Source organism: Oncorhynchus keta, chromosome 10, assembly GCF_023373465.1.
Source record: "Oncorhynchus keta strain PuntledgeMale-10-30-2019 chromosome 10, Oket_V2, whole genome shotgun sequence".
NCBI classification, from domain to species: Eukaryota; Metazoa; Chordata; class Actinopteri; order Salmoniformes; family Salmonidae; genus Oncorhynchus; species Oncorhynchus keta.
Genome location: NC_068430.1, coordinates 46,051,822 through 46,065,112, shown reverse-complemented (window position 1 = coordinate 46,065,112; position 13,291 = coordinate 46,051,822). Strand labels below are relative to the sequence as shown.

Sequence of the window (13,291 nt, the reverse complement as noted above, 5' to 3'; positions counted from 1 at the left end):
TGAGAACGACAGGGTGTTGTCCAGGATCACGCCAAGGTTCTTAGCGCTCTGGGAGGAGGACACAATGGAGTTGTCAACCGTGATGGCGAGATCATGGAACGGGCAGTCCTTCCCCGGGAGGAAGAGCAGCTCCGTCTTGCCGAGGTTCAGCTTGAGGTGGTGATCCGTCATCCACACTGATGTCTGCCAGACATGCAGAGATGCGATTCGCCACCTGGTCATCAGAAGGGGGAAAGGAGAAGATTAATTGTGTGTCGTCTGCATAGCAATGATAGGAGAGACCATGTGAGGTTATGACAGAGCCAAGTGACTTGGTGTATAGCGAGAATAGGAGAGGGCCTAGAACAGAGCCCTGGGGGACACCAGTGGTGAGAGCGCGTGGTGAGGAGACAGATTCTCGCCACGCCACCTGGTAGGAGCGACCTGTCAGGTAGGATGCAATCCAAGCGTGGGCCGCGCCGGAGATGCCCATCTCGGAGAGGGTGGAGAGGAGGATCTGATGGTTCACAGTATCGAAGGCAGCCGATAGGTCTAGAAGGATGAGAGCAGAGGAGAGAGAGTTAGCTTTAGCAGTGCGGAGCGCCTCCGTGATACAGAAAAGAGCAGTCTCAGTTGAATGACTAGTCTTGAAACCTGACTGATTTGGATCAAGAAGGTCATTCTGAGAGAGATAGCGGGAGAGCTGGCCAAGGACGGCACGTTCAAGAGTTTTGGAGAGAAAAGAAAGAAGGGATACTGGTCTGTAGTTGTTGACATCGGAGGGATCGAGTGTAGGTTTTTTCAGAAGGGGTGCAACTCTCGCTCTCTTGAAGACGGAAGGGACGTAGCCAGCGGTCAGGGATGAGTTGATGAGCGAAGTGAGGTAAGGGAGAAGGTCTCCGGAAATGGTCTGGAGAAGAGAGGAGGGGATGGGGTCAAGCGGGCAGGTTGTTGGGCGGCCGGCCGTCACAAGACGCGAGATTTCATCTGGAGAGAGAGGGGAGAAAGAGGTCAGAGAACAGGGTAGGGCAGTGTGAGCAGAACCAGCGGTGTCGTTTGACTTAGCAAACAAGGATCGGATGTCGTCGACCTTCTTTTCAAAATGGTTGACGAATTCATCTGCAGAGAGGGAGGAGGGGGGAGGATTCAGGAGGGAGGAGAAGGTGGCAAAGAGCTTCCTAGGGTTAGAGGCAGATGCTTGGAATTTAGAGTGGTAGAAAGTGGCTTTAGCAGCAGAGACAGAGGAGGAAAATGTAGAGAGGAGGGAGTGAAAGGATGCCAGGTCCGCAGGAGGCGAGTTTTCCTCCATTTCCGATCGGCTGCCCGGAGCCCTGTTCTGTGAGCTCGCAATGAGTCGTCGAGCCACGGAGCGGGAGGGGAGGACCGAGCCGGCCTGGAGGATAGGGGACATAGAGAGTCAAAGGATGCAGAAAGGGAGGAGAGGAGGGTTGAGGAGGCAGAATCAGGAGATAGGTTGGAGAAGGTTTGAGCAGAGGGAAGAGATGATAGGATGGAAGAGGAGAGAGTAGCGAGGGAGAGAGAGCGAAGGTTGGGACGGCGCGATACCATCCGAGTAGGGGCAGTGTGGGAAGTGTTGGATGAGAGCGAGAGGGAAAAGGATACAAGGTAGTGGTCGGAGACTTGGAGGGGAGTTGCAATGAGGTTAGTGGAAGAACAGCATCTAGTAAAGATGAGGTCGAGCGTATTGCCTGCCTTGTGAGTAGGGGGAAGGTGAGAGGGTGAGGTCAAAAGAGGAGAGGAGTGGAAAGAAGGAGGCAGAGAGGAATGAGTCAAAAGTAGACGTGGGGAGGTTAAAGTCGCCCAGAACTGTGAGAGGTGAGCCGTCCTCAGGAAAGGAGCTTATCAAGGCATCAAGCTCATTGATGAACTCTCCGAGGGGACCTGGAGGGCAATAAATGATAAGGATGTTAAGCTTGAAAGGGCTGGTAACTGTGACAGCATGAAATTCAAAGGAGGCGATAGACAGATGGGTAAGGGGAGAAAGAGAGAATGACCACTTGGGAGAGATGAGGATCCCGGTGCCACCACCCCGCTGACCAGAAGCTCTCGGGGTGTGCGAGAACACGTGGGCGGACGAAGAGAGAGCAGTAGGAGTAGCAGTGTTATCTGTGGTGATCCATGCGTTTGTATGGTCTGTGCAGAGAGGAGAGAACAGGGATAGACAGACACATAGTTGACAGGCTACAGAAGAGGCTACGCTAATGCAAGGAGATTGGAATGACAAGTGGACTACACGTCTCGAATGTTCAGAAAGTTAAGCTTACGTAGCAAGAATCTTATTGACTAAAATGATTAAAATGATACAGTACTGCTGAAGTAGGCTAGCTGGCAGTGGCGGCGTTGTTGACTTTGTAGGCTAGCTGGCAGTGGCTGCGTTGTTGACACTACACTAATCAAGTCGTTCCGTTGAGTGTAATAGTTTCTACAGTGCTGCTATTCGGGGCTAGCTGGCTAGCTAGCAGTGTTGATTACGTTACGTTGCGTTAAAAGAACGACAATAGCTGGCTAGCTAACCTAGAAAATCGCTCTAGACTACACAATTATCTTTGATACACAGACGGCTATGTAGCTAGCTATGTAGCTAGCTACGATCAAACAAATCAAACCGTTGTGCTGTAATGAAATGAAATGAAAATGTGATACTACCTGTGGAGCGAAGCGGAATGCGACCGGGTTGTTGAGTGCGGAAGTTCTATTCAGTAGACGTTGGCTAGCTGTTGGCTAGCTAGCAGTGTCTCCTACGTTAAGGACGACAAATAGCTGGCTAGCTAACCTCGGTAAATTAAGATAATCACTCTAAGACTACACGCTCTAAACTACACAATTATCTTGGATACGAAGACAGCAAAGACAACTATGTAGCTAGCTAACACTACACTAATCAAGTCGTTCAGTTGAGTGTAATAGTTTCTACAGTGCTGCTATTCGGTAGACGGTGGACGTTTGCTAGCTGGCTAGCTGCTGGGCAGATATGTTAGGACAACGAAATACGAAGTTGCAATAGAAGTGCTGACTGTTTCACTTTGTTGTCCTCTTTCTTTTCCTTTTTCTTCTGTCCTTCTTTTGTCCTTATTTTGTCTTCCTTTCTTCTGTTAACTAGATATTTTTTGTTGTTATTCTTTGTAAGCTAGCTAGCTTCTTCCAGGAGAGTCCCTAGCAACTGCTTTGCAACAAGTAAACAATTCTGCTAGCAATTCAGCTAACTAAGATAACTGTACAATTTTATGAAAAATAGTTACTTTTTCAAAAGCCTGTCTTTTTTGGTTTGTTCCTTGTTTTGTCTTCTATTGAGTCTTGCAGTTTTCTCTTGATTTTTTTCGATGTACTTCACTCTAAAAAACCATTTAAATCTCAATATATACAGGAGCTCATTTTTCAGCAGCTGCTCAATTTAGAACTCCGGAACTCGTAGTTAAGAACAAATTCTTATTTTCAATGACGGCCTAGGAACAGTGGGTTAACTGCCTTGTTTAGGGGCACAACGGCAGATTTGTACCTTGTCAGCTCGGGATTTGAACTTGCAACCTTTCGGTTACTAGCCCAACGCTCTATAAGAGACAATCCGTCATTTCGATTAAGACATTAATGAGCGAGTTAGGACGGGTGTAGTCAATATAACTATTTGTTTAGCACTTTTGAAATGTACAGTGACAGAATTCCGAACATCTGCCATTTTAACAGTGTTCTCTCCGTGTACACCAAGTCAGAACAGTTGGCGAAATTAAAAGGGGTAAATAGACCAAATTATTAGGGTGAGGCACATGGGCTACTAACACCTTACTACACAACATTCACTTAGTATTACTTTCTTAGCTACAGTATACATATCTCCCTGGTATTTTACATAATTTATGCAGCAGTGTAACGGATGTGAAACGGCTAGCTAGTTAGCAGTGATGCACGCTAAGTAGCGTTTCAATCGGTGACGTCACTTGCTCTGAGACCTTGAAGTAGTGGTTCCCCTTGCTCTGCAAGGGCCGCGGCTTTTGTGGAGCGATGTGTGCAGAGGGTCCCTGGTTCGCGCCCGGGTATGGGCGAGGGGACGGTCTAAAGTTATACTGTTACAGCAGCATACAGCAGGACTCACCTTGTTGTGCTGTGCTCACTTGAACATGGTGCGGCGGTCCCTTGTGGGCAAATTTTGTAATCAAAGTCTGGCATTCTTTGGATTTATGGTGCTTTCAAAACAACTGGGAACTCTGAAAAAAACAAGGTTGAATCATGATTATGTCATTGATCTTTAGGTCATAGCTCTAGAAAGAGGCTGGATTTACAGCGCAGCGCTCCATATTTTCTGCTGGCTTGCCCCACCACCACAGAAAGCACTGAATTAGGCTGAAACACCTGTATTTTGGAGCTGCATTACTCAAGAAAACAAAAAAGGGACGATGTTTGTATACGGCTTTATTAACTTAATTATATATATATTTTTTTACATTGTTTGTAAACTGATATGTGACACATATTAATGCCAAAATAACATGCAAAACAGGCAACCCCCCTTTTTTTTTTGTTGCAAAAATGAGCTGCCCTGAATGACTGGTCGCCACTCCCTATAATTGATTTTACTAAAAGGTGGGCCATGTCTGTACTGCCATCATGTTTTTAGCATAACGAGGCTATATATAGGGGGTACCGGTACCGAGTCAGTGTGGGCGGGGGTCAGGTTAGTTGAGGTAATTTTTTGTAGGTAGGGGTGAAGTGACTTTGCATAGCTAATAAACAGCGAGTAGCAGCAGTGTTCATAACATATGGACGGGGGTAAATGTAATAGTCCGGTGGCCATTTGATTATTTGTTCAGCAGTGTTATGGCTTGGGGGTAGAAGCTGTTCAGGAGTATTTTGGTCCTAGACTTGGCGCTCCGGTACAGCTTGCCGTGCGGTAGCAGAGAAAACAGTCTATGACTTGGGTGACTGGAGACTCTGACACTTTTATGGGCCTTCCTCTGTCTGACACCGCCGATTATATAGGTCCTGGATGGCAGGAAGCTTGGCCCCAGTCATGTGCTGGGCCGTAAAGCACCACCCTCTGTAGCGCCTTACGGTCAGATAACATTATTTGAGACATTTTATTATTTTCTCTCTGTTTATTTGTGTCAATAATGTTTCTCTAAACCATACCAATAAATATGACTTTATGAAGTGAAAATAGTTCCCCCCCCGTCAAATTATTGGAGCTATATGGTAGGGGTCAGTTAAGGAAAGGTACACAGTAGCAATTCTGCGCGTTGAAACAAACGGATTGGGAATTCTCTTACGAGAGTCTGGATCTCTACACCGGGAGTAATTGGATTTGAGAGCACTGATCCGCTGTCACCGTATGGGCTGGGGCGCTTTCGGTAAACCCATATTCCTGCACCCCGCGCTGTGGCACTTGGCATCGGGTCCATCGTTCGCGTGACAAATCGGCTACAGAGAACAGCCGTTTTCACCCAGACGTTCTGGTAAGGCTGTGGTGGGTAGTCGTTGTCTGGTGGTCTCCGTCGCCTTTAGCTTATGTTTCGGTAATATGTCTGCAACTGTATCTGAATGTTATTATGGCATTTTACAATACAGCTCGGTATTTCAGTTATGACGTATGCAGACCGTGATACGGGCACGTAAGCTCCAGACATGTGGCGCAGCGTAATTCGTAGCGCTGTCAAATCTCAAGTCAGCAGGGACGGATACGGTGAAAATTGTCTACACCCTGGACGCAGACTGAATAAAATAGTCAGTGCTGTTTATTAGCTAGAAAAATACTGAATTGTTGATGGGGTTGGGGCTATACGGTATGGGTTGGGGAAGCCTACCATATATCTTGATTTTGGGCTTAGGCTACCAGTTATGTTACAGTGTAGTGTTAATATTATCAGCTCTCCTCAACAGTTGTTAAAATTTGCATCCCATCAAACCCTTTTCCTCATTGTGTTACATTAGAACCTGTCTGTCTTCCACCTGTTGGCTACAATGGAATGCTGTGCACTGCACACCGTTGAAGACCATTGTTACAACTCAGGTGTTATACCAGTAGAAAAACCCACGCATTAATTACCCTTTAACTAATTACCCTTTTACTAAATCTATTTTACTTTGAAAAGCTAAATTAACATAGCTTACGACCTGTCTAATGGTCATTCTCATTAGGCCGGTTCTAATTGGGCGGCAGGTGGTTTGAGCGTTGGGCCAGCAACTGGAAAGGTTGCTGGATCGAATCCCTGAGCTGACGAGGTGAAAATCGGTCTTTCTGCCCATGAACAAGGCAGTTAACCCACTGTTCCTTGGTAGGCCGTCATTAAATAAGAATTTCTTCTTAACTGACTTGCCTAGTTAAATAAAGGTTAAATAAAAATAATAACAAGTTCTCTCCTTCCACTGGATTAATACCTACTCTTTGTCCTCTCACATTTCACTTCTGTATATAATTCTTTATTTCTGTTGTCTCATCTGAATACCAAGTTTAAGTGCAGGAGGGATGTCACTGCCCTATTGGTGGGAGATGAATCCCAGGTTTGTTAGTAGCAAAACAATCTTCAATGTCAGAGACCAAAGCAGATACTGTATGTAAGACAGAGAGTATTGTGGCCACTGTTGTCGACTTCATCACTCTACAGTTATTCCCATGACCCCTCCTGCTGCTGTCTGTCTCAATCCCAGTCCAGATAACTGGGAGAAGTGGTGAGGCTGGAAAAGCTGGCATGTTACTGTGCAGCTACGGTACGCTACTGCAGTAATCTCCTCCTCCTCTCGGGGCTTAGTGAGGAGGCTGACAGTAGCAGATGGGTCCAGGGCACCAGGCTAATAGACTCACTGACTCAGTGGGACGGCAGGTTTTGAAGGCCTGTATACTACTAGTTGCCTGACCCCTTACCGTCAACTAGACCGACACTACAGTAGCGCAGGTCTTTGCTCCAGCCCACCTTTGTTTCCGTCTAACTCTGATATGTCCGTGTTGGAGTAATGGGGGATAAAGCCATGGCAGGGCCAGTGTCCTCACTGCCTGATGGGTTTGGCCACATTTGTCAGTTGACATATTTGTTGGATATCTCTGGCACAAATGTAAATCCATGAGGTCAACTGTGATGGCACTTGTTCTCCCCCAGACATTGACATGGCAGCACGTCCAGACTTCCAACGTGAGGGGAGGGGTGAGAAGAACCTGTCTCCCCTGTCTCGCCTCCCCCATGAGCGGGTGACCCTGATGGTGGACGGGACTCACTTTGTGGTGGACCCAGCCCTGTTCACCGCCCACCCTGACACCATGCTGGGGAGGTAATATGTGTCAGATTTAGACTCTTTTATTATAGTGTAACAGACTCTCACAAGATTGTGCTAGCCCACTGACATAAATCATCCAAAGCCTTAGCGCAAGTCTTCAAGTCTCAGGCCAGGTTAGTCATCAGGCAAGCGTGGATCACCACCGTGTCCAATACAGTAGTACAGCCTATTATTAGACCAGGGAAAGATAAAGAAGAAACACTAACAAAACCCTAATCCCTCAGGAATCATTTCAGAGTGGTTTGTTTCTAGTCTCAGAGAGTGATGTTTACTCTGACCCATTGGCCATTTGGATTAATCTGGCTAATAATCTGAGATTAGTCAAATATTACCCAGGAATATTCCTCTCATTAACACCTTCTCTCGCATACACAATGGAGGCATTGTTATGATTCTGACAAGTTACACTTATCAGGTTTCAGGTGTGACCCAGATGCAGACAGTGTTGAAGAAACAAACATTTATTTATAGTACAGGGGCAGGCAAACGACAGGTCAAAGATAGGCAGAGGTCAGTAATCCAGAGAGGCTGCAAAAGGTCCAGAACAGCAGGCAGTCTCAGGGTCAGGGAAGGCAGAACGGTCAAAACCCGGAAGGACTAGAAAACAGGAGCAAGAACAGACAGGAACAGGGGAACAAACACTGGTAGGTTTCACGAAACAAAACGAACTGGCAACAGACAAACAGAGAACACAGGTATAAATACACTGGGGATAATGAGGAAGATGGGTGAAACCTGGAGGGGGGGTGGGGGAGGGGGGGTGGAGACAAGCACAAAGACAGGTGAAACAGATCACTGTACTAAGGAAAGGAAATAAGACTTGAATGGTAACTGGACATCTATACAGACAAGGCTTTCAACATGCACTACACTCAGAAATGCATATTGTGATGACATTTAGTATAATTAAATAAATAAACACATTTGAATTCTCAGGATGTTTGGTCCTGCCCGTCACTTCACCCGGCCAAACGCCAAGGGAGAGTATGAGATCGCTGAGGGAATCGGAGCCAGCATATTCAAAGTCGTCCTGGTGTGTTTCACTCAAAATAGTTCCCCTGAATTATGAAATTGCTTATATCTTCCCTTACCTAAACTAACCTACTGTGTTTCTCTCTCCCCCCTCTTCTTCTCTGTCCCTTGACTCTCTTTCTCTCATTCTCTCTTCCTCTCTCACAGGACTTTTACAAAGGGGGTATCCTGCAGTGTCCAGAGGGGGTGTCAGTGTCTGAGCTCAGAGAAGCGTGTGACTACCTCTGTATTAACTTTGACTACAGTACCGTCAGGTGCCGAGACCTCAGTGAGTAGCACAGTCACACCGGGTCTGACCAGGGTCCTGTTCAAAACCGAAACGTTGACGAATGTTTTGCAATTGTTGCATGCACAGTTTTCAGAATGAAGTTAAACCACTTTTCAAAACCTCTTCCTAATTGCTGAGTCTTCTTCATCTTGAATTTTTACTATTGAAATATACATTTTGCCATGTACAGTGCCTTGCGAAAGTATTCGGCCCCCTTGAACTTTGCGATATTTTGCCACATTTCAGGCTTCAAACATAAAGATATAAAACTGTATTTTTTTGTGAAGAATCAACAACAAGTGGGACACAGTCATGAAGTGGAACGACATTTATTGGATATTTCAAACTTTTTTAACAAATCAAAAACTGAAAAATTGGGTGTGCAAAATTATTCAGCCCCCTTAAGTTAATACTTTGTAGCGCCACCTTTTCCTGCGATTCCAGCTGTAAGTCGCTTGGGGTATGTCTCTATCAGTTTTGCACATCGAGAGACTGAAATTTTTTCCCATTCCTCCTTGCAAAACAGCTCGAGCTCAGTGAGGTTGGATGGAGAGCATTTGTGAACAGCAGTTTTCAGTTCTTTCCACAGATTCTCGATTGGATTCAGGTCTGGACTTTGACTTGGCCATTCTAACACCTGGATATGTTTATTTTTGAACCATTCCATTGTAGATTTTGCTTTATGTTTTGGATCATTGTCTTGTTGGAAGACAAATATCCGTCCCAATCTCAGGTCTTTTGCAGACTCCATCAGGTTTTCTTCCAGAATGGTCCTGTATTTGGCTCCATCCATCTTCCCATCAATTTTAACCATCTTCCCTGTCCCTGCTGAAGAAAAGCAGGCCCAAACCATGATGCTGCCACCACCATGTTTGACAGTGGGGATGGTGCGTTCAGGGTGATGAGCTGTGTTCCTTTTACGCCAAACATAACGTTTTGCATTGTTGCCAAAAAGTTCAATTTTGGTTTCATCTGACCAGAGCACCTTCTTCCACATGTTTGGTGTGTCTCCCAGGTGGCTTGTGGCAAACTTTAAACAACACTTTTTATGGATATCTTTAAGAAATTGATTTCTTCTTGCCACTCTTCCATAAAGGCCAGATTTGTGCAATATACGACTGATTGTTGTCCTAAGGACAGAGTCTCCCACCTCAGCTGTAGATCTCTGCAGTTCATCCAGAGTGATCATGGGTCTCTTGGCTGCATCTCTGATCAGTCTTCTCCTTGTATGAGCTGAAAGTTTAGAGGGACGGCCAGGTCTTGGTAGATTTGCAGTGGTCTGATACTCCTTCCATTTCAATATTATCGCTTGCACAGTGCTCCTTGGGATGTTTAAAGTTTGGGAAATCTTTTTGTATCCAAATCCGGCTTTAAACTTCTTCACAACAGTATCTCAGATCTGCCTGGTGTGTTCCTTGTTCTTCATGATGTAGTTTACGTGTCGGGGGGCTAGGGTCAGTCTGATATACAGATATACATTTATACGGAGACTTGATTACACATAGGTGGATTGTATTTATCATCATTAGTCATTTAGGTCAACATTGGATCATTCAGAGATCCTCACTGAACTTCTGGAGAGAGTTTGCTGCACTGAAAGTAAAGGGGCTGAATAATTTTGCACGCCCAATTGTTAAAAAAGTTTGAAAATCCAATAAATGTCGTTCCACTTCATGATTGTGTCCCACTTGTTGTTGATTCTTCACAGTTTTATATCTTTGTTTGAAGCCTGAAATGTGGCAAAAGGACGCAAAGTTCAAGGGGGCCGAATACTTTCGCAAGGCACTGTACAAGACACTATGATGTCAAATCAGAGGTCATAGTTCAAATGGTGTGACCATTCGTTCCTGTCCCAGGTGCATTGCTGCATGAGCTGTCCAACGACGGTGCAAAGCGTCAGTTTGATGTCTTCCTAGAGGAGCTAGTTGTCCCGGTGATGGTGTCCAGTGCTCAGGAGGGGGAGAGGGAGTGTCACATCGTAGTTCTCACAGATGATGACATAGTGGATTGGGACCATGACAACCCTCCACCCATGGGAGAGGAGTACTCACAGAGTAAGTGACCTAGTGACCTAGACCTAGTCCTTAATTATAATGAATCAGACATTATTAATAAAATAAATCATGGACATGTATCTTTCGGACAGTGCTGTTTGTTTCATTTTCTATACTTTAGAATCTAGTGCCCCAACCTTTTTTGGAAAATAATTATGATTTTGGAGTGAGCACTTTGTTCAATATTATTTCCTGTTCTTTCTCTCTTCAATGTGCCCAGTTCTGTACAGCACCAAGCTCTACCGCTTCTTCAAGTACATAGAGAACAGAGATGTGGCTAAAGCACTGTTAAAGGAGAGAGGACTGAAGAACATTCGCATCGGCATTGAGGGTGAGTCCGTTACCATGTCCCAAATCAACCCGCTAGCCCTCAGCCTCTTCTCCCAGCCTCTTCTGCTTAGGTGTCTGAATATCTGAAAGAAAAAAATAGGTATAATAAATCTAAGGCATAGATTCAATCCGTATCGCGGAAGATCCATGCTATATACGGGTTAGCAGATGAAAATGATGCACGTGTTTTAATGGGGACGGAGTCCATGTTTTGTTGGGATTCTGGATGGCATGATAGCTAGTAACATTGAGGGGAATCTTAAGTGGCACGTTTCATCTTGTTATTGATATCATGTCTTGTTTTGAGGTGTTTTGTCTGATTTTATGTCAATGCTAATATGGCAAAACATTTGCTAGCTAGCTAACCAACGACTGTAACGATGTATTTGAGAAGCAACAAGTGCTCATTGTGAAAATGTATTTTCAATACACATTGGAGACCAAATATAGTTTGCATGTTGTCAACAATCTAAGCAACCAACCCGTCTATAGCTAGATTGAAATTTAAAGACTATGTTCCGCCTTTGTATTACAAGCTGCATCCCACTGGGGAAAAAACTGGTTGAATCAAAGCTGTTTCCACGTTATTTCAATAAAACAATATATGTTATGTGATAATGTTGAATCAGTGTGGAAAACTGATTGGGTTTGCAAAAAGTAATCAACGTCAGGACATTTCTACTTTATTTCACCCTGCTTTTAACCTAAATCCAATGACATAGTGAAATTGTTTGTTGATTTCACGTTGAATTCACGTTAGTTGACAACTCAACCGTATTTAAATCAAAACTAGACGTTGAACTGACGTCTGTGCCCAGTGGGATATGTCGTCTCAATCGAAAATCACATTTACATTTAAATTGCGCTATAACACAAATCTTCTGGAATACTTATTGAATCTAGCCCCAAGTCTTCCAATGCCATAGGCTACATTTTGCTTCTCTCAAATCCGCAAACCCTACAGAGATACTGAACATGATGTGCGTCTGGTCCTCATGTATCCCAGGGTACCCTACCTGTAAAGAGAAGGTGAAGCGCCGTCCCGGTGGGAGGTCAGAGGTCATCTATAACTATGTGCAGCGGCCCTTCATCCAGCTGTCCTGGGAGAAGGAGGAAGGGAAGAGTCGACACGTGGACTTCCAGTGCGTCCGGAGCAAGAGTGTCCCCAACCTCATCACCTCTCTGGGGGAGTCAACACGACCCGCAGTCATACCCAACCCGCAGGTCGATGAGCTGGATAGGCTGATCAGCCCTGATCCCCGCCCCCAGTCTCAGGACCCACCCCCACCCATCAATGACAGTTGAGGAGAGGGTAGAAGTTGACCTTGGGTATAGGTTTTTTGTTTGTTTCCCTATTGGTTAAGGTCAGGGTTTGGCAAGGTTGCGCTGATACTAGGGCCTAGATTCAATCAGATCAAGCATTAACCAGCGATAGACGACACGACATCTGATGTTTTGGAGTGTCGGAGATGTAACTGGGTTGGAGCTGTCAAATCAGTGAGCAGCTGCTCTGGTGATCTCATGAAGCCACACCGTCCCACTTGTGTTAGAAGTTCAGACCGAGAATGTGTAGGCTATATAGAAATAATGACGCTCAAATTCATTAAACAAAATAATGAGGATTTCTATCAGCCTAATCGAGGTGTAGATTACATCTCACATTCCAGTATTCTAACTTGTAAACAGGGCTGCATGAGATTTCTGTTAATGCGACTCCATGCAGCCAATGGCAATGTCCGCTTTAGGTATAACTCCAGGAGTGCCTGTTGATTTGACAGCTCTAATGCAGTTCCTCCTCTGACCTCAACGCTGATCTGAAAGAATCTAGCCCTAGATCTGTGTTTTGGGGCAACTTCTACCCGAGGCCGTCATCAGTTACCACGTCAGCCTGTCTTCCACTCAGGATGTGTGAGTTTACAGACACACTCAAACAAACCTCCATGACCATACAGTCCAACCCATGTATGCATACAGAAACAGATGCGCATGAAACACAGACATGTACACACACACATACACACATGGATTTGGACAAGGAGGATGTTTACAGTAGATAACTAGACCCTACCAGAGTATATCTAGTGTTTCCTCATTTAGAATGTGTGTGTGTGTGCTCTTTTTTTTCTTTTATGACGGATTACATTTTATATGCTTTGTACATTTATATAAAGGTTTCAGTTAATATTATTGTTTAAAGTATTTCCATCGTTTTTGTTCAAAGAATTGGTTCAAGTAATTGTTGCAGCTGCACGGGACACTGAAATAAAATGATTGATGGCGTAGCTAGCTTCAGGATTTTGTGTTCTGAATCAATCTAAATCAAACCTCAGGTTGACATCTCATAGAAAGG

The 13,291-nt window shown here is 44.9% G+C and overlaps 1 protein-coding gene across 5 annotated transcripts; it reads left to right on the top strand.

Moving 5' to 3' along the window:
- Positions 1-4,528: 4,528 nt before the first annotated feature.
- Positions 4,529-13,227, top strand: kctd20 (potassium channel tetramerization domain containing 20). Of its 5 annotated transcripts, none has more exons than XM_035778368.2 (7): positions 4,529-4,575; positions 7,083-7,251; positions 8,194-8,290; positions 8,437-8,557; positions 10,414-10,611; positions 10,832-10,942; positions 11,948-13,227. In XM_035778368.2, exons 2-7 carry the CDS (start codon positions 7,091-7,093, stop codon positions 12,244-12,246), a joined length of 987 nt encoding a protein of 328 aa, XP_035634261.1. In that variant the 5' UTR covers positions 4,529-4,575; positions 7,083-7,090; the 3' UTR covers positions 12,247-13,227. The 5 variants fall into 5 exon arrangements, with proteins under 5 accessions (XP_035634261.1, XP_035634259.1, XP_035634260.1 ...); XM_035778366.2 differs by lacking the exon at positions 4,529-4,575 and adding an exon at positions 4,628-5,044; XM_035778367.2 differs by lacking the exon at positions 4,529-4,575 and adding an exon at positions 5,097-5,444.
- The last annotated feature ends 64 nt before the right edge of the window (positions 13,228-13,291 follow it).